At 48.1% G+C, this 21,185-nt stretch overlaps 1 protein-coding gene across 1 annotated transcript in view; it reads right to left on the bottom strand.

The window, feature by feature from the left end:
- Positions 1-21,185, bottom strand: part of LOC307242450 (attractin-like protein 1) — a 258,960-nt gene that overhangs the window by 196,938 nt on the left and 40,837 nt on the right. Inside the window, exons 6-11 of the mRNA XM_080016946.1 lie at positions 19,741-19,915; positions 19,339-19,426; positions 16,130-16,376; positions 12,834-13,017; positions 8,697-8,851; positions 756-840 (exon numbers count right to left, since the gene is read on the bottom strand). Of these exons, the coding sequence (XP_079873072.1) occupies positions 756-840; positions 8,697-8,851; positions 12,834-13,017; positions 16,130-16,376; positions 19,339-19,426; positions 19,741-19,915 (934 nt within the window). The remainder of the gene's footprint in view (positions 1-755; positions 841-8,696; positions 8,852-12,833; positions 13,018-16,129; positions 16,377-19,338; positions 19,427-19,740; positions 19,916-21,185) is intronic.

Genomic DNA, 21,185 nt, shown 5'->3' with positions numbered 1-21,185 from the left:
TATATTGTCCACTTTTCTGAAATCTAATAAAAATGCATGGCTACCCCAACCTCACCAAGGGTTATGTCTGTGAAAAGGCACATCCAGAGACAAACGCACATGTGAAAAATAGAATAAGAATAAGTGAGACAAGTGAATGGGTTTAGCCGATATGCTCACACATCTAAAGACAAAAAGGGGAAAGACACAGATTGCAGAAAAGCAGAAAGTTCCACGGATCAGTGTGGAAATCTATAGACGCAAGGAGCAAGCGATGCCCTGTGATTTTAAACGGAGACCTTCAGAGATCCAGAGATTAACTACTGTAACAGAGAGGGAGGCAAGGGTTTACTGATAAAAATAAAGATAACATTTGGCTAGAATCACGAATCAGCAAAACGGATGCACCAAATTTCAACCTCTTGACTCTAAATGTTCCTAAAATGAAGGTTGAAGTTTCTCAATGGTAGAGAATTGATCCAAGTTGAACATTCACAAAGGTGAAAATGGCACAACTAAAACCCCGGCAAAAGCTTTCAATTGGACGTGTTGAGTGTCTTTGGGTGTCTGTGAGTTCCCTTCTGGCTTAAAAAGGCTTAAGGTGAATAGTTGGAGAAAACAGTGGTTGAAAAAAAACTTGGTGGTGTACTGCCACTTCCCTGTTCATCAATAGTGTGGCTCACACAAAGTCAATACAAGATGGAGTAGAACGAGGAATGCCAACCGGCTCAATTGGAGGTAGAGATTAAACACTGCGCCGTGGGCCAGAGACTCACCCGTTGCTAACCACAGCAGAGTGCCCAAATCGGTTGACGTCTCGGTGTAGGCCCGGCCTGGGAAGGACCGTCCAATTATCACAGGCTGTGGACAAACACATAAACACATGCATAATTCCACACAAACTGAGATACACACAGAAGTACATGGATGCAACCATACATTCTAAAAGTGGAAAAAACGTTTCACGTCACTGTGAGAACCAGAAAGAGGCTGACAGTTTAGCAATGGAGACCTATAAGTAAAAGTGTATGATGCGATTGGACAGTTTTCAGATGTTATTTTTTCCCCACTTCCAGTGGGTGGGGGGAGAGAGAGAGAGAGAGAGAGAAGAAAAAAAAAAAACGAAGCAAAACATAATTTAAAATAAAATACACTTGGGGTGGTGGAGCTGTACTCTGGCATGGCATGCAGTACAAATCTGCATCTTAGGCATACATTTGCACATTAAGAGCTGGCTGGTGCGGATGCAAACACCGATGCCATGATTCTGAAAAGGTGGTGTACGACATGCACACTCCCCGGTCCCGGCCATTTCACATCGAATCACATCAGAGGACGCCGAGGGATAACTAGCCTGTGTGAGATGACTTCATAAAAACGATCGCCTCAAGCTCCGCTCTCTCTCCCTCTCAATTCTCCAGCTGAACTGTGCGTTTTACCGTTCGGATTTTACAGCTCTTCAGTGTTTTTAATGACCCCCCCCCCCACTGCATTAATATGGAAATGGGTGAGTTGGCATGTGGGTGTGTGTTTGTGTGTCCGTGGTTCGGTGCCATTTAGCCAGACGAGCCCTCCCACAACATAAATGCATATCCAGTCGTTTGGGGGACAAGTGGGACGCCAGGTTGCTAACAACCTTATTAAGCGGCGGGCTAATTGGGGGCACTTGTTTAAAAGTGGGGTGGGGAAGAGGGTCTTTTCAATCAGCTCCGCCGGCGACTTCATCACAAGTCGCAGTCAAAGGTCAGTCGCATTAACGTCAGAATGAGGCTATTGATCCACAAGTCAACGGCCATAGTGGCTCTTAATCTATGGCAGAAATGCTCATAATACGCATAATGTGTGTAATGACTGAATTGTGTGTGATAATGGAATGAGAACCTGAGGGCGGGGAGTCGGTGCTTTTATTGGACTCGCTATCCAGGCGAGTGGCAGGAGGTCGGCCATAATCCAGGACCGATTCAAGCCAATCAGAATCAAGGGGAATGAGACAAATGGAATCGCCCTTCCCAAAGCAACATTAAAGTCCTTCAACTGCTGGAGGCACGACTGGGAAAGCCAGGACTAGCGGCAAATTTGGTAGAAGAAAATGTAAAATTGATATTTTCCCGACCCACACTCAGTTACATCTGAGGAGTAACTCCTGACTCACGATATGAATAGACTGGTTGTCAACTCATTCTAATCTGTAGGTAGGAAATTTGTGTCAGGGGTTGTAGTTTCCTCTATAAAGGGCTTTAAAATGGCCCAAACTATTTCCCACGAGTTGTTGCGTCCAAAGGACCAATTCCGACACTTCTCTGTATCTGAGAACAGAGCAATCAGGCGATTTTGAAAGGGCCAAAGAGCACATCAGCGCTAAAAAGCCTTGAATCTCAACTCCACCGCAACTTCAAGATTACATTTAGCCTTGCTTAAGCCTTTCCAGCCCAATGAGCTCCATCGGAGACTAGTGCTCTGTCTTTTAGAACAGAAAATATAATCGGATTGCCATCAAAAAGCACCAAGATTTACTGTTGTCGCGACCTTTCCGCCTCATCTCAAGATTCAAGAGGGTATTTGTCACATCTCACTCTTTATCCAACGATAGTGTGCGGTTCACCTTAGCTGTGACGTGTATGCCTTTATTTGGAGTTCCACCTTCCCTGGCTCAATTCACTTAGTATTAGTGTCTGATAGAGCCCACTTGCCTGGCAAAGCTCAAACCAGCATGAATTTCAACTTCAAGCTGCTGTTTCAAATGGAACTCCGGTTCTCCGTTCATCTGGATGAGGCTCGCTGTGGATCGCGGCCAAAGGGCACATCAGTGGCGTATCACAGCCTCTCAAATTGCCCGTTTGCACTCGTCTCAGATATAGAGAGGTGTAGGAATTGGTTCTATGGAGCACGGAGCCACGAGGAAACGGTACGGCTTTGGCCATTTAAATGGCGAAAATGGGTGGCCTTCCCCTTTCAGACGATAGGATCAGCGGAGAAGTTGCGGACGGCTCCCAGACGTCCCCCAGCTGCTCCGGGCAAAGACCTTGGCAGTGACGGTCCAACGGGGCTGTTTTTGCAAGATTGTGTTACCAGGGGAGATGTTTTGGCAGCTGGGATGTTCAGTATAATCTTTGCCGCACTGTCTGGTTGAGCCACTCGTAACGAGAGGAGACCTTCTGACGGCTCCCACCATAACCAGGCAATAAGTGAATATGATTGGCAGCGTTGCTCCACTTTCGCTGAAAGGCTGATAATCAAAGCTTCCCTTCCGAAAGGTTGAATCACTTCTTGTGCTTGACTCAAATCACGTTGCAAGGTGGTGAAGAAGGTGCAAAAAGCAGACAATATTTAGCTCGAAAAAGAACTTCAGAAGAGCAAAATTAGGCCAAGGAAGCCAAGCCAGGTGGACGCGGTAATCCTAATCCCCTACACTTTATCCTTTAGACTTCCAAGATGGCGGACCCAGGCGACGTCCACAGCGTCTCAGCATCTGGTTTTAAGGTGAATTTGAACCGTGATCCCGGCTCTCAGGCCGTATCATCTTGACATCTTAACCTACCGCCCTTTGTTAGGGGACCTCCACAGATGGGGTTAGATCCTAGTAGTGTGCTGTTGTGTCTCCCCGGCCCCGCTACGCGGCAGCCCACTGCTCTAGATACATCACTTACGAGGAGAAATGCATTTTGTTGCCTCAGTACTTGCACTCTGTGCAATGATAATTTGTTGAATCTAATCTAAATCAGTCACACACACACACACACACACACACACACACACACACACACACGCACAAATCAAACCCTACCACATATTGCAGGCAGGGTTTTAATTTCCTTGCAGGATATGAGAGAAGCTATGTGAATAGTGCATGGTTTCGTTCAGTCGGGATGGAAAGTAAAATGGAAGGGCGGGAGAGAGGCGGGAGGCGGGTTCTGATTGACAAGTCGGGGCTGATCTGCACTAATGGAAAACTTAATGAACACAAGGTGAGCATGGGGGGTGTTTGGTGTGGGGGGATAGGATGGGGGGCTGAGGGTTGGTAGGGTGGGGGAGGTAGAGGGCGGTTTGCCTTGAGCCACAATTGGGTGTCTGGCACCCAACTTGTTTCAAACAAGCTTCCAGCCCACCCTGAGCTTTTTGTGCTTGTGTGAGTAGGTACGTGATGGGGGGTGTGTGTGTGTGTGTGTGTGTGTGTGTGTGTGTGTGTGTGTGTGTGTGTGTGTGTGTGTGTGTGTGTGTGTGTGTGTGTGAATACATGGTTTGCTGGGGTTGGAGAGAGAGGGCTACGTTTTTTAATTAGAGTTCATCTCCTCACCAAATCTAATTAGAAGTACGAGGGGTGGCAGGATGGAGGTGTGTGTGTGTGTGTGTGTGGGTGTGTAGGGGGGGCAGAATTAAACCCAAATGAAAAGAGCCTTCCGTGTCGACCTGAATCGAATGCACGGCGTAAGCTAATAACGCATTGCTCCTCCAAGGTTAGCGTGGCAAAACAAAAACAAATTAGCGGCTGAAAGGCCCCGTGGTCACAGCGTGCGAGGGGAGGGAGGGAGCGGCGGGGAAAATGAAGGAGAAAGCAGGGGATGCAGGGAAAGGAGAAGAAAATTGGAGTGATGTGTCTTCTACAGGTGGAACTAATTAATTATCTCCTGGAGAGAGAGAGAGAGAGAGAGAGAGAGAGAGCGGAGGTGGAGGAGGAGTGGAGAGGAGAGGAGGCGAGATACCAGAGGAGGAGAGAGAGAGAGAGAGAGAGAGAGAGAGAGAGAGGAGCGGAGGTGAAAAGAGAAGAGGAGGGAGGACGTTCAAGTCAAACCTGAAAGTTGGACATTTTTCTTTTGGTTCATGTTATTAAATCAACATCAGTCACAGATGCGAATGGGAATGATCAGCGTTGGTTACAACTCTGCCAGATCTCAATCAACGTGCAGTTCCATAACTTAAAGCGTACGTAGTTTGACTGTGTTTTTGTGGTGTTAATGTGGTTGTAGCGGCGGCTATGGCCCGTACTCTGACACATGGATGGACTTATTTGACGTTTGGACCGGTGATAATAACAACATAATAAAGAATATTAAGGCTGTAGGCCTGAGCGTCTCACTCCGTCAATCAGACGGAATAATCAAAGAACAGATTAATCCATTTCAGCACCACGAGACGTGGACAGCTCCCCCTGAGTGAGCGTCGAAGAGAAGCAATTGTATATTTTGAATGATCTGGGGAAAAGTGGATGAGGACAAACCCCAATATAATTCCAATATAAACGGAGCTTTTAACTGAGCTTTACTTTAATGCCGTCCGTGGAATAAGAAATCGCAAAAGCAGTATTGAGGCAGAATCAAAGAGCGCTGTGAAGCCCGGGATTTCTGACTACTTTGATACAGCCCAGTAACCCCGCTGTTCATTGTTGTCTTTTCTTGTTTTTTTGGTTCTTTTTCTCTGCCGTGCACTACTAATCAATGCAGCAGAAAGCATCGCAGAGAGGCATGCTGGTGATATGTTGTAAAAACAAAATACTAATGGAAATGAAATAAAGGCGAGATAAAGGGGGGATTTCGAAAAGGGAGAGCTGGAGGCTGCTGCGGAGGTGGATACAGGGTATTATCCAAAAAAATAAAATAAAAAAAAAACAATAACGCCTCGCATGGGATAAATGAGCAAACAGGGCTTGTGAAACGAAAGGCAAAATTAGACGGGGTAAAAAAACAAACAAAAAAAAAAACAAAAAAAAACGCCGAAGCCGTCGGAGACTTTGCATCCTCGATAAAGTGGGGGACAACCGGGGGAACGCGGCGCCGTTCTTTATTTGATTGCTCGTAAACACCGACGGGAAGTGGGTCTGTAATCCCTCACAGCCTCCCCCCACCTTACGCCGCTCTAACACCGCCATCATTTATTTATAAGCGTTTGCATCCGCGGCTTCACCCAAATTTATCGCCCACCAGCCTCTCGCTCACTGCAGACACAGCAGAGTGTGTTGCGCGTGCGCGTGTGTGTGTGTGTGTGTGTGTGCGGTGGGGAGAGAAAGTCCATTCAATTGAATTACAACCCGCCTCATCGCAGGAGAATTTTTCGTGTGATGTTACTCATCGATTGAAAAGGCATCGCATCGACTCCAATTCCCAAACTCGATTCAATTCGCGGCGACAAATTTGGATCGTTTCTCCTCCGCTTTCCAACCCGAGGACCGGCTCGAATGTTACGCTACTTCTTCACTTCACTTTCATTGGAAACCGAACACCGGGTTCGATTTTTATATATTTTATTTTTTGGGGGGGGGGTTTTTTGGACCCAAAACACATCCTCGGAACAAACTGTCGTGGTGATCTGGGTGCCTGCGGCGTTCTCGGCGCAGGCACTCAGACGGACCGTGCGGTTTTGTCCGTCCCCTCGCTCGGATGCCGCTGCGCCATCCTCCTTTTTTCCGGGGTCCTTCTCGGTTTCGTTTTTATTTCTTCCGGAGCCACGACAACCGGAGCGGGCGACCGGCGAGAAATACACCTTTTGCGTGGGCTCTCACCGCCGCCGTCGACGTTTGTTTTGTTGCACATCTCTCTCCCTTTTCTATGTGTGACGCATGTTTTGACTTCGGTTTCACTATTTGGTCTTTAAATGTATAACTGCTTTTGAACGACCCTTCTGACGTTTATACACACGTTCATAGAAATACTGTTTACCTACAGTCGACATTGGGCTCGGGCAGATTTAAAATCAAATCGTCAATCCCGTATGGCATTGATGACGGATGACGAAAAAAAATTATAATAATTATCCGCCGGGAAAAATTCAAGCCTCGAAACCGGTGTAAGTGGAGTTCTCTACGCTCAGAACTGTCGACACTACGGCCCGCAGATACTTCAGTCGACTGCAGAACATACACTTGGACTGAAAATCGAATTCCATAAAACTTTCACTTGTACCGCTGCACTGGGTGATAACTGACATCAACCTAGAAAGGCGTGTCATCGAAAGCAAAAGGCGACACAGCACATGCAAACGCAGCCGTAACGACGACAAGACAAAACGAGCACACAAATCAAAATATTTCAGTGACCGCAACGACCATGAGGTGACTACACCCGGTTGAAAATAATTCCAATAATAAAAGCAATGACCGGAATTGAAACTGTGAGATAAACGCAGTTGCTCAGTTGCTCAGAGATGGACAGGTCGTTGAAGGCAGTGACAGCGTCCTGCCAAGGAACACGTCCCTGCGGCGTTTGAAGGAATTCCTTCGGGCCGCTCCGTGTTCCTTTCTTTTTTTCGTCTTTGTGTGAAGCGAACCCGCAGCCGACTCCCCGCGCTGTCGCACATCTGCGCCTCTCGCCGCCGCCGCCGCCGCGTCGCCATTGTTGTTTTTGCGGTTTCTTTCCCGTTTTCGGCAACTCGCTCTGGGAGATAGGTGCCACGCAATCTGCGCCGCCGGGTGGCGTGGAATGTCGTATGGATAGGCAGACTGAGCGGCGGCTTCGCGAAGAAATGGACGTTGTGATGCGCGTTCCGCTGCCTTCAGATGCCGTGACATCATTATAATAATAATAATAATAATAATTATAATGTCAAAATATGATTGTCAGATCACTGGAGAGTCTGGGCCTGACACCCTTTATAAATGCGCTTCAGTTGCATCATCCCTCTGAGGACGATCACACAGCGGAGCCTTTTTGGCTTTTGTGAATTGGACGCTAATTGCAACGAGGCTCGTTTGCATAGAACAGGGCCAATTTTGCAGCAAATGCGTGCAAAGCACCTCATTTAAATATGCGCAAATACCGACGGCGCACCGAGACGCTATTTGCTTGGCAGCACAGTGCATTTCACGGATTGCGGTGCTTTGTGAAATAGACGCGGAGGAGAAACGGTGTGACGCAGGACAGTGGGGACACAGGCTGCTTTTGGAATGGGACGGATCGGAAAAGTCCCTTAACTCGGTTGGGTCGGAAAGAAACTAAAATAAATAGATCTAAAATTAAAAAAAAAAAAACACAGGAAAACCGGCACAGGAGTCGGGAGGCACCCGTGCACCGCTGTCTGGAGGAGATGGAAAAAAAAAAAAAAAAAGCTCCACTCAGGTTGTCTGAAAAAATGTTTTCACTGCGGGCGTTGGCGCGTAAATAGACAGGAACCAAAATAGAATCCAAAATCATAATCAGAACTTATTGATTTTTTTTTTTTGCCCCCGCATGCGGTACCATGAACTGACTTGAGTGTGTGGCCCGCTCCGTGGGGACCGCGTCGACTGAGAACCCCCCACGTGCGCAGGTTCATTTTACGTTTTTCATTTTCCATACAAGTGAGAGACGAGGGACGCTAAATAAATTCCATGTGAAAGAATATGAAAGAAATTCCGTTTCCGTGGTCGTAGCTGATTCAGACACCACACTTCACAACGAGGGTGAGAAGAACATGAAGTCACAACGACGAGAGGGAAAATCTTACTTTTTCTTTTTTTTTTTTTTTTACACACAACACCAAGACACTTTTACACAATGAAAATGACAAATAATCGCCAATAAATCCAAAACAACTGGTAGAGGAGAGGGAGAGAAAGAGAGGGAGGGAGGGAGAGAGCGGCTCTCATCCCTGCTCCCGCTCTGACCGATTCAGAGCGGGGAATCAGTTCCAGAACAAGGGAAAGTGCACTTACAGCGTTTCAATTTGTATGCATTCGTTCGTGTGTGTGCGTGTGTGTTTGTGTGTGTGTGTGTGCATTTGTTTTTAGGGGGGGCGGGGGGGGTGCTTACCGATGTCGTACGCCAGGAAGTCGGCGGAGAAGCACTTGGCGCCGTTGCTTAGCGACGTGTCGTTGTGCGCGTTTCCCCCGAAAAGCAGCAGGGAGCCGCTGAGCAGCACCGCCGAGTGGAGGTACCGAGCCAAGCCGCTCTGACTCAGGATCAGCCTGCGTGCGCGCACACACACACACACACACACACACACACACACACACACACACACAAAAAGACACATATATAGTCACACATGCAGGAAAAAACACACGCAAGCACACACACACACACACACACACACACACACACACACACACACACACACACACACACACACACACACACACACACACACACACACACACACACACACACACACACACACACACACTAGGGCAGAGAGAAGGTTGTGATTTAAAAGTGCTAAAGTGTGTTAGACAGGTGTTCATTCGCGTGCATGTGGGTGCGTGTGTGTGTGTGCGTGCGAACCCGTCCACAAAGTAGACCCGGGTTCGATTCCCCCATGGATCAACTATTTAAATATACTTAAATGTGCGTAACCCCTGGGTTCGATTCCCCCCTGGGCTCTGCTGGCACCCGCTCCGGCAGGTTATCTCGAGCGCATGTGTTGTGGTGTGTGTGTGTGTGTGTGTGTGTGTGTGTGTGTGTGTGTGCGTGCGCGCGCGCGCCGTGTGACGGATAAAGAATCGCCTCCTCCTCCTTCCTCCGCGCTGCCAGGTTATTGATGGTATCTGTCAGGGTATCTGACCTGGCCTGGGGCAGCTGCCCTTCACGCCAACTGTTCAGCCATTAGACGACACACACACACACACACACACACATCGTAGGCGGTCTCAATCTGCGGAGCGCAGCCCGGCAGGGGGTCAGAGGTGACATAGCAGGGAACAACTGCGACGGGTATCCGTAACCTCTCCACTTTTCATGGGAGAATGTGCGGCGGGGCCGGTACTGGCTTGAACCGCCCCGTCAGGCAAGCGCGCCCATCATGTGATCCCGTACCGATCCCCCAGACGGGAATGTTCCTTCGCGTCCGGCCGACGGAAACCCCTTTCACGCCGGCGACGCGGCGGTGGCTCCCTCAGACCGCTCGGCGTCGCCGCGTGGCTCCGCGGGGCCTCGCCGCTCCTCTACCCTCCATCCAGGGAGCTCATCAGGCCTGTATTTCGAGCCCGGTGAGCATGCCCGCTATGTCTGCCTGGCACCTCCGCCGGGAGTGACAAACTCAAACGATGCACGTTGAATAAAGACCTTTTCAAGTTCAGCTGCCGAGTCGTCCGTCAGAACTTTCCCTCGTTTGAGGTATTTTTAGTTACAGCTGAGCACCAATGAACACTAAGTCTTGTACTTACAGTCACTTGGATACAGACTTCGCATTTTTTCGTCAGTGTTTGGGGTGGGGGGGGGGAGGGGGGGGGGACGTTTAAATCGAAAATCGAATCAAATCGTGACCTTAAAATCGAAAAAGCCAAATCAAACGACGGATTTGGAGAATCGTGAAAACCCCCTCGTACGGACAGTGAGGCAAACGGCAGCAGGGTTGTTTTCCAACGGGTCCTTTCACAATTGGATTTGTGTCTTTGTTTCTCCCCCGTCACCGCAGTGGCAAACGCCGGAAAATCCCCCCCCCATCAACTCTGCTTTGCACGTGGAAATAGGACCGTACAAATGCTACTTCATCCTCCTGTGCTACGCACGGCCATACTGACGGACAACAACGTATTTTTGCTTGCGGCTGTCTATATTTACTGGAGCCTCGACACGGTGGAGAGCCATATACAACAGCCGCGACGCGCAGGCATGAATATTTGATGCTCTCTGAACGGACGAGGCTCGCAGGGGGCGCAAGCACGAACGTGCCTTGTGAGGTTGGCGTCGGCGCCGCTCGGAGGCGTGTTTTTTTTTTTTTTTTTTTTTTCTCCTCTCTCCTCGGCGGGGCTGAACACGACGACGCTTGTGAGGCTTGGGTCTCGACATTTGGGAGAGAGCGCGAACCCAAACGGCGCCCCTGTCTCTTCAGAAGCTACACGAGGATGCTCACGAAGGCGGACGAGGGATGAGGTTTAGCTTAGCAAACGGTGCACGCCCAAGGCATTGATACGATCTGGAATGAACAGCTGCGAATCTTTTCCAAACTGTGACTCTCACGCACACGCACGCACGCACGCACGCACGCACGCACGCACGCACGCACGCACGCACGCACGCACGCACGCACGCACACGCACACACACACACACACACACACACACACACACACACATCCACAACCAATATATCAGTACGATACCGCGTTCCAGATTATTATGCAAATTATATTTTTCTCAGATTTTCCTAAATAGTCGATGCCAATGACAGTCAGAATCATTTTCAAGTCATCAACCGTTAGGGTATAATTGGAATGTTATTGGACAAACCTCCCAATGACAACAGTACTTATTTCAAAAATAAAAAACTCAAAATGCACTGCTCCAAATTATTATGCACAACAGAGTTTCAAAACGTTTTATATGTTGTAAAGAACTGAAAATGGTCATTTGTTGAATGTGCAGCATTAGGAGGTCATATTTACTGAAATCAAAAGCTATTTCAATCAAAAACATCTTAACAGGCAAAGTTACACGTTAACATAGGAGCCTTCTTTGATATCACCTTCACAATTCTTGCCTCCATTGAACTTGTGAGTTTTTGGAGAGTTTCTGCTTGAATTTCTTTGCAGGATGTCAGAATAGCCTCCCAGAGCTGCTGTTTTAATGCAAACTGCCTCCCACCCTCATAGATCCTTTGCTTGAGGATGCTCCAAACGTTCTCAATAGGGTTGAGGTCATAGGAGGATGGGGGCCACACCATGAGTTTCTCTGCTTTTATGCCCATAGCAGCCAATGACACAGAGGTATTCTTTGCAGCATGAGATGGTGCATTGTCAGGCATGAAGATGATTTTGCTACGGCAGGCACGGTTCTTCTTTTTGTACCATGGAAGAAAGTGCTCAGTCAGAAGCTCTATATACTTTGCTGAGGTCATTTTCACACCTTCAGGGACCTTAAAGGGGCCGACCAGCTCTCTCCCCATGATGTCGGCCCAAAATATGACTCCGCCACCTCCTTGCTGACGTGGCAGCCTTGTTGGGACATGGTGGCCATCCACCAACCATCCACTACTCCATCCATCTGCACCATCCAGGGTTGCACACCACTCATCAGTAAACAAGACCGTTTGAAAATGAGTCTTCATGTATTTCTGGGCCCACTGCAACCGTTTCTGCTTGTGAGCGTTGCTTAGGGGTGGCCCTATAGTAGCTTTATGCACAACTGCAAGCCTCTGGAGGATCCTACACCTTGAGGTTTGCTGGACTCCAGAGGCACCAGCAGCTTCAAATACCTGTTTGCTGCTGTGTAACGGCATTTTAGCAGCTGCTCTCTTAATCCCATGAATTTGTCTGGTAGAAACCTTCCTCATTCTGCCTTTATCTGCACCAACCCGTCTGTGCTCTGAATCAACCACAAATCTCTTCACAGTACGATGATCACGCTTAAGTTTTTGTGAAATATCTCTTGTTTTCATACCTCGTCCAAGGCATTGCACTATTTGAGGCTTTTCAGCAGCAGAGAGATCCCTTTTCTTTCCCATTATGCTTGAAACCTGCTTAATAATGTGGAACGTCCTTCTTAAGTAGTTTTCCTTTAATTGGGCTCATCTGGCAAACTAATTATCACAGGTGTCTGAGATTGATGTCAGTGATCCAAAGAGCCCTGAGACACAATACCATCCATGAGTTTATTTGAAAAACAAAACATTAAATGTTCAGGACACTTAAATTCAATTTGCATAATAATTTGGAACTCAGTGTACAATACCAGTATGATTATATGAGGGCAGATAGATATTTTAATATTACACTGATAACATTGTGTTTTCACGAGAAGCTGCATTACAGTTGTCATAAAGTAGTAAAGTAACTTCTTCCTGCTTGGTCATGACATTCCCATAATTAATGATCGTTTCCTCTGTTTTCTTTCACATTAAAGGACACATTCACGTGGCGACCATCCTTGACTTTAGTTCGGATGAAATATTGTCAGAGAGCCCAATGCCAAACCCTTTTTTTAAATCTCGGCTGCATCTCGGTGCACTCACCATGTGCGCGTGGTGGTGTGGTAGCGGTACAGATGGTCCACCAGACCGTACTTGTTGTTGCTCAGGGACTTGTAGCCGCCGTGGACGAACACGAAGCCGCTGGCCTTGTCGTACACGCTGCTGTGGCCGTACCCCCCCTGGACCACCGCGCCACCGGTAGACACCACCTGCCACGAGTTGGACCCTAGAAGAGCCGGGGAGAGACAAAGAGAAAGAGGGAGAAATAAATGAATGCTGATTTCAGGAACAGAAATCCAAACGGGCCAAAAAGTTCTTCGGCGCTCCGCGCCGGCGCATTGGCTCATTTCATTAGTTTGACAAAAAAAGAGAATATTTAAAGGGGGGGTAAGGCGGGGGGAGGAAGCAAAAGGATAAAGGCCAGACAATGGGGGACGGACGGAAAGCGTGTCGAGAGGAAATTAGGATTTGTTTGAATTTTAAAAAACACGCATTGTCGAACGGGTGTGAATCGCATGAATCCGTTCCGTCCATTCAGGTGTGTACGGGACATCATTTGCATCTCCAAAGAACGGAGCCTGAACAAACAAAAACCAAAGAAGGAGGAAAAAGTGATTCATTGGCCACGCAAGCCCGGACAGCCCCGCATAGCGCTGATAACGCAAACCAAAAAAATAAAAAAATAAAAAAAAATGAAAAACACACACACACACACACACACACACACACACACACACGAGGGAGATGAAGAGAAACGTGGAGAAAGGAAAATAGATGGACGGACAGACATTAGATAAAAGGAGAAAAAAAAACAGGCACACTGGCAGGGAGAAAGAGAAAGCGAGACAGAGGGATTAACACCTATTCTGTCTTGGACTGGGACCTGGAACGGTCCTGCAAATGGGTCTTGGGACTTTCTGACCCAACCTCCTCCCTCAATACCGGAGTCCCCCCAAGGCAGCGTGCCGGGCCCCCTGCTGTTCTCCATGTTATTCTTGAGGTGCGGTCACCGTGGTGCTGGACTAACAACCTCTCTCTTTTCTTTTCTACCGATTTAGATGGGTTTCATTTTGTATTCTTTTCTTCTACCTACTCTGTCTCCCACAGCCTTTTGACTTTTTACTGCAGCGCACCTGTGCGACCGCGCACGACAAGCTAAGAATCCTGAATCTTGAATCGCGAGATGAGAAGACGAGCTGCGGATCGCGAGCGGCGAGTCCAGGACAGAGATTTCAAAACGGACACCGCGAGACGGCGGGAGGAAGAGACGGCGAACAATTTACAGCGGCGAAGATAAAATAAGTGAGATTGAGCGACAACGAAGGCTTGAAGACGTGAGGGGGGGGGGGTGGGGGGACACGCTTTTGGTCACACTGTTGTACATGTGTAACAGTATATAAGGCATAGACTGTCATGGCATGACGTCACAGGATAGAATGAAAGAGAGAGACGGGTCGGAGGGGGAGAAAGTGGAAAAAAATGAAACAGAGAGACAGAGAGAGAGAGAGAAACCGAGAATGAGGCGGAAATGAAGAGATGACAAGATAAGGTCAACTCCAGTCACACTCCCGACAGCTAATTGCTGGGAAAGCTGCCTCGCCGAGCGGCCATTAATTCCCTTTTAGCCGGCGTTTCATTCTTCCTCTCATTTACCGCTCCCGCCGACTCCCGCGCTGCCCTGCCGCAGACTAATGACACCCGGTGTAGAATCAAACAGCGACATTGTCAGAGGTAGAGAGGGAGAGGGTGGGTAAAGGAGAAGAACAAAGAAGGATGACTAGGGGATGGAATTGGTGGCAGGAGGGGAGAGGAGGAGAGAGAGAGGGAGAGAGAGAGAGCGAGAGCGACAGGGGAGGAGGAGGAGGAGGAGGTAGAGGGAGCGATTAAGGAGAGAGAGGGAGAGAGAAGGAGCGTTTTGGAGAATAGTAGATAAAAGGGAGGGAGGGAAAAGAGAGAGAGAGGGAGAGAGTAGAAAGATGAGAAGGAGGAGGTGAAGTGAGTGAGTCCAGTGGATTCATTAATCATTGTCTTCCCCCAGACACTCTGGCCGAGGTGCCACCTCTCTTTAATGACCGCTCTGTGCATGTGTGTGTGTGTGTGTGTGTGTGTGTGTGTGTGTGTGTGTGTGTGTGTGTGTGTGATTGTGTGTGTGTGTGTGGCAACTTCTTTGAGTGTTTGTATGAACAAAAGTGTATGTTTATTTCAGTGTACTTTTTTTTCCATGTGGAAAAATACATGGTTTGTGTGTGTGTGTCTGTGTGTGAGTGTGTGTGTCTGTGTGTGTGTGTGTGTGTGTGTGTGTGTGTGTGTGTGTGTGTGTGTGTGTGTGTGTGTGTGTGTGTGTGTGCGCGTCTTGGATGGACCCGGGTTACGTTCCTCGGGCCGGCCCCGCAAAGCTGAGCTACAGCGCCATCTACCGGCCCAATGGAAAATCGACAACAAATAAACCAAAAATCCAATTGACATAACATCCCTGAGGAAGAGGCTGAAGGAGAGGAAGAGATAGAGAATGGAGGGAGGTAGCGAAAGCACAGTGTTTGGAATAGATTAGGAAATTTGAAACTGTGGCGCCGTACGGTTTCCATGGAAACTTGGCGGGACCCTCTGACTCCTGACTGGCTGTCGTTCCTGGATTGGGAGCCGGGAGGGTTGGACAATGGAACCCTGGAATCCCTTTTGTCTCCGTTATTACTCTTTGTCAATATTTCACTGAAATATTGCGGCATGTTTGACAAATAAATTAACACTGGCTTTGGAAAACAAACTTTATTCAGTGTGTTGGGTACCCTTCAAACTGTATTGTACCCACTCTAGTGTACGTTCAAAGACTGCCCAGACTGTTAAACTGTTGCTTGTGCATTACTTCCAGAAAAAAAAGTTCCATCGCACTGCACCGTTATGGACTTTGATGTCGTTGAATTTCCCTGGGATTGTCCAACCCTAACTACTAACTATACTAACTACCATGTCCATACTCTGTTTGAGATTCATTAAGGTTAGAGTACCAGTGCAACACCGTGTGCTCCATCAGATAGTAGTTCCTCATTGTTAATTCCCATGCGGGCGTGGCACTCGAAAGCCTTCCTTTGGAACAAACGGAAACATTGAAACTGATGCTCGCTCGATCGCATCAGCAGTTCAAGATTTTGGATTTTCACCTTCCCAGTAGCGGAACTTACAAGAGTCTTATCATGCCTGCGCTGAATCTAAATCCAACACCAGGGCAATTATCGAACATGGCCTTTGGCAAATGTCCGTCGCGTGTCCCGCTTTACAAACCGCAAAAGCAATTATCAGAAATCAGGTAAAACAAAGTCAGCAAGTCTAATACCACTTACTGATGTTGTACTCCTGGACTTTGTTGATGTAGCTGTAAATGGGCGAGTACCCGAAGAAGACCACCATCACCGGGTCGCCGTTGGCCAGCTCCACCACGTGGGCGGAGTGTCCTTCCAGGGCGTAGGGGGGCGGGGGCGCCGGCGTCCTCAGGCTCCAGCTGCGCCGGGGGATGTTGAACACCCAGAGCTCGTCCGTCACGTTGGACGCTCCGGCCTCCAGCTTGCCGGCAAACATGTACATGTCGTCCTGCGGAGAGACGCAGGGCGGAGAAACGCGGACGTGAGAAGCCTCGCCGACGCATCGGAGCGCACGGAAGGCGCGGCCGTACGGCGTCCCGCCCGTTGAGACAATGCAGGCGTGCGGGAATGACGTGTGAGGAGATGCATTCTCTGCCGGGAATGCAAAATAGAGCACCCATCGTAGCAATGTGCGACGCCTTAACATAGACTGTACCGAACTGGATTGCACGGCAGAAACACAAGACTTTTCTCGAAAGGGGCTTTGTTTCCCCCCCCCCCCACCCCAATCAAAGCGCCGGCTGTTTGAGTAGGATTCCACATAAAGTATAGGAGGGCTGATTAGCACTGACAGCCTTTTACAAGATCCAGGCTAACGTTGTGACGGAACAGCTGGATCGCAGAAGATCAAGAATCACACTCCGTCAACCGGCTGTTGCTTCCCGCGAACAAAAGTCGATCACGGAGACGCGGGTACAGGCTCCCGTTTCTGCCGTGAGCGATTCGACAGAAGAAATGACTTTTTAGGGAATTTTTTTTTTTTTTTTTTGATTCATTTGCCAAGACAAGAGATGTCTGCGGATGGGTCGTAAATCAGGCTTTCAATTCTTCCCCCTCTAGCCCGATCAAGCCTTTCTTTTTGATTATATGCACTTATGTCATTCCAGGCCTATTTTTGTTTTGTCGGAGATTATCATTCGCAGTGGCCAACGGTGAATGCCGTTCACTCCCGGGGATTAAAAAAAATAATAATAAAAAAAAACCACAAATAGGCCACAGCAATAACTACAGTAAGTGATAAAAAAAAAAAAGTATCTCATCAAAATGCCACTGAAAGGCAAACTTGACAGGAACCAACTTGGACTAGTTCTACATTTCTAAGGTGAAATATACTCCTCATTTCCCCATTCATTTCCTCCCGTTTACCACGACCACCATTGCCCCAGATGATTGCCGGGTTTTTGGGTTGGAGAGAATATCGGCCGGGTCTTTTCGTAGGGGAGTTTGGCGGCCGCTGCAATATCTACACAGAGCCTTCGGCCATAAGTCTTAAGCCTATCCGATGAAACACACCAAAACGAAGAAAAACAGAACGGGATATCCGAATCATGGTGGAACGTGAGGGGTCGAGGGGTCAAAGGTCCAAAAGTCAAAGGTCAAGAAGAGTCAACACCTTGTTTTATGCTTAAACTCTCACTTTTATTTGTAGTATTTAGCAGTAGGACTCTAGACTTAAGTAGTTCCTTATGGCTCCCTATCTTCATTTAATTGGGATGGTTTTTTTTTGCCCGAGGGAGTCGACGTGCAATGCCTAATGAATTCCAAGCAACTACTCAGGATGAAAACAACGATCCAGCAAGGACAGAAACCGTAGCGTTTGAGGACCCCCGACCCCAACCCCGACGAACAACTCAACACTTGGGGCCAAAAAACACGCCCTACGTCGCTCCCAGCCGATGCGCTGCGAAGGCAAGGTCTGGTTGTACGGACTGAAGGTTCCCGTGGAGGTGACACACCCCACTTCCACGAGTGGGCAGCAGAGGGCGACTCCAGAGCTGGTTCGTAGAACGACAACCCCCAAGGAAAGAATAGAGAGACTCGGAGGGGAAACGGCGCTTTCCAGCGGCTGCCATCGTGGTTCTTTTTCTTTTTTTTTTTACGTACAAGTACAAGTACAAAACAGATCGATAAAAACATCGGTCGCTATGGCACCCCCTGGTCGCGACACGCGGGGCCTGCAGCCGGAGCCCGGCGAACGAGGGGGTCTCTATTTTGAGGAAGCTCTCTATTTCTTCCCCTCCTTTGCCATGTAACTGAGCAGGGTCGTAATCAGCGAGACCAGACGGCCGCGGACGTGAGTTATTGGCGCGCGAACGATTCTTCAGGCTTAAACCCCCGTCTGTCTCTCCGTCCTTCTCGGATCTCGCCTTCATCCCGCATCCACACAGAAATCAATCCTCGGGCCCGCTGTCTTCCTTCGGGGTTGCATTTCCTGCCGCCATTCAAAGCACCTCAGACGTTGGCAAAATGTTTTTTGATGTAGCCTTGATGGCTGTTCTAAGCGTCGACTTTGCAAAATGCTTTCCTTCTTTCCTTCCTTTTTTTTTTTTTTTTTTTTTTTTTTTACACCCAGAGGCTTCACTGCCCGTCAAAGAGTAATAATAAATAAACAAACAAACAAACAAATAAATAAATAATATTGATCGATTTTTCCACTCTCATGATGTATTTCCTAACTCTTGTTGCAAAAGTTGTATTTACTTCAAGTGACAATAACTAGAGACCATCACCCCTGAAGGTATGTTTATATATAAGTTTATAGGTGCAGTTGATATGTGCAAAGTATCTCTGCACTAAACAAAAATGGTTTAAAATTGTTATTAATACCTTGTTTAAAGTCAAAAGTAGTTAAAAGTGAGCGTCAACTATATTTCGACATGCAACAATGTCGTCAGCTAAAAGCCACATCGGCCTTATTTATAGCATCCCCTTTTAAGTCAGTGTGTTTAAAGGGAGGAAAGAGCTTTCAACCTATTTGGGAAACCACAACGTATTAACGCAGAATAACCTTCATTTCAGTCTAGACAAGAAATCAAGACTCACCGTCATATGTGGAAAAATACATGGTTTGTGTGTGTGTGTGACCAACACACACACACACACACACACACACACACACACACTTGAGTCTGCCAGCCGTGTGTGTGTGTGCATGTGTCTATTATCTACGATCATTATACAGTACATAGCAGATTAATCAAATGAATCAATTCAATTAACATTTAATCTTTTCTAAATTGATATGCCCTACATTAATATGTACATTTTATTGTTTTCTTTCTTTTAAAAAGAAAGAAAAAAAGGCATGGAAGAAAAACGGATAATACGTGAAATTGTTTACTGTTTGGGTTACAAAGACTTAAACAAATGGCTTCTGTAGAATCCACAAAATGTGGTTAAATGTTAATGACCTGGTGCAGAGCCAGGGAGTGTCCATATCTGTTGATGGGGCCATTGGTGTTGGGAACCACATCCCATGTGCTGCTCTCCAGGTTGTAGCTGGAAGGGAGAGAGAGAGACATGGGGTGGTTAGTGTCTGAGGTTTATTGAAAATTGCCATTTTATCTATCTATCTATCTATCTATCTATCTATCTATCTATCTATCTATCTATCTATCTATCATCTATCTATACATATCATCTATCCATCTATCTACCCATCCATCTATCTCTATTTTCATCCATCTATCCATCTATCCATATGTATCTATTCGTCTATATGTTTCCATCCATGATAGAGCTAATCCTTCCTCATATCAATTAGAAAACTCTAAAAAATGACCCAAGAAAAGGGAATCCCAGCTGGTTCTTACTTGAGAACAGAGTGGTAGAAGGACGAGTTGAAGGAGTATCCTCCCACCACCCACATCAGGCCCGAGTGGACCAGCGCCTGGTGCGACGCCCGCCCCAGAGACTGGGCTGACGGCTTGACACCGGGCAGTGTCCAGAAGGCCTCGCTGGACGGGACAGACAGGGAGCAGTCTGGACCTGCAGGGAGGGAGGGAGAGAGAGGAAAATACTGTATTGTGGTGTGGGGGTGGTCTGGTTTGAGCAGCCACACCTCACCTGGATCTAGTTAATTGGGTTCAGAGTGGCTGCATTGGTCTAATGAGCAACAGGTAAAACCCCCATCCCCACACCCACTTAGGATAGGAGCCCATGTCCTGACAGGTGTCTATCTGCACCTGGGCTACTTCCAGCTGCGTCTCTGTACTGGAAGGCCCTGAAAACGCCACTCGGGTGGCGTGTGGTAGGCGAAATTGCCACACAGGCACCTAAACCGGGACTCTCCGGCATGAGGAAGGGACACAGTGCGACGATGCCCTGGAGCCACCAGCCGGACTACGGGTGGTCCCAGCACTAACCCTCTCCCGACTGGCAGCAGCACCTAGGATGTCCGGCAGAGGACCGGGGGAGAAACAGGCACAGCAACCACAACAGGTAACCGCTGGCAGCTAGCTTCTCCGCCCAGCAGCTACCACCGGGACCATCCAGCAGCCCAAGTGCCAGGCCACCCCTCTAAGCAGCCCCACGACAGACCAGCCACACCTTCACCAGCCAACACAGCAGCTCAAGGTCCCACACTCCAAGAGAGGAGGGGAGTCTGTATCGTCGCCCTGGGGGAAGGAAGCTGGTTGGGAAGCAGGTCCTCTGGGAGGGGACCAGTTCATTTTTTTTGGACATTCGTTTATTTAAGGTATGGGGGGGGGGGGGGTTGCTTCGGCTAGGAATTCTCCCCGGCCTCAGTTTGATGTTGGGGGTATATGGTGTGGGGATGGTCTGGTTTGAACAGCCACACCTGACCTGGATCTAGGTGATTGGGATCAGAGTGGCTGCATACCTGTTGCTCATTGGTTGGTCTAACGAGCAACAGGCAAAGCCCCCATCCCCACACACACTCAGGAGAGGATCCCGTGTCATGACATGTGTCTATCTGCTCCTGGGCTAAATCCAGCTTGTCCACTCTCTACAGTAAACTGATGTTTACAACCCCTCCTTCTGCGTCTCTGTGCCAGAGGGCCCCAAAAACGTCACTTGGATGGCGTGTGGTGGCGAAACTGCCACATGTATATTTAGTATTCAACGCTATAAGCTGAACGATGACGATAAGCTAGGAATGAGGAGATGAGGTGAATGGATGGATAGATATGGAAATTGTGGTGTTAGAGCAGCTCACATTGACGCAATAGGCAATAATAATACATATAGCTGCAGGCAGCAAAACACAGGGTCCAGGGTCCAATTGCCCTTAGTTAAA

Source organism: Zeus faber (assembly GCF_960531495.2).
Source record: "Zeus faber genome assembly, chromosome: 16".
Taxonomy (NCBI): domain Eukaryota; kingdom Metazoa; phylum Chordata; class Actinopteri; order Zeiformes; family Zeidae; genus Zeus; species Zeus faber.
The sequence above is the reverse complement of the archived record's forward strand: the minus strand, read 5'-3'. Positions and strand labels throughout refer to the sequence as shown.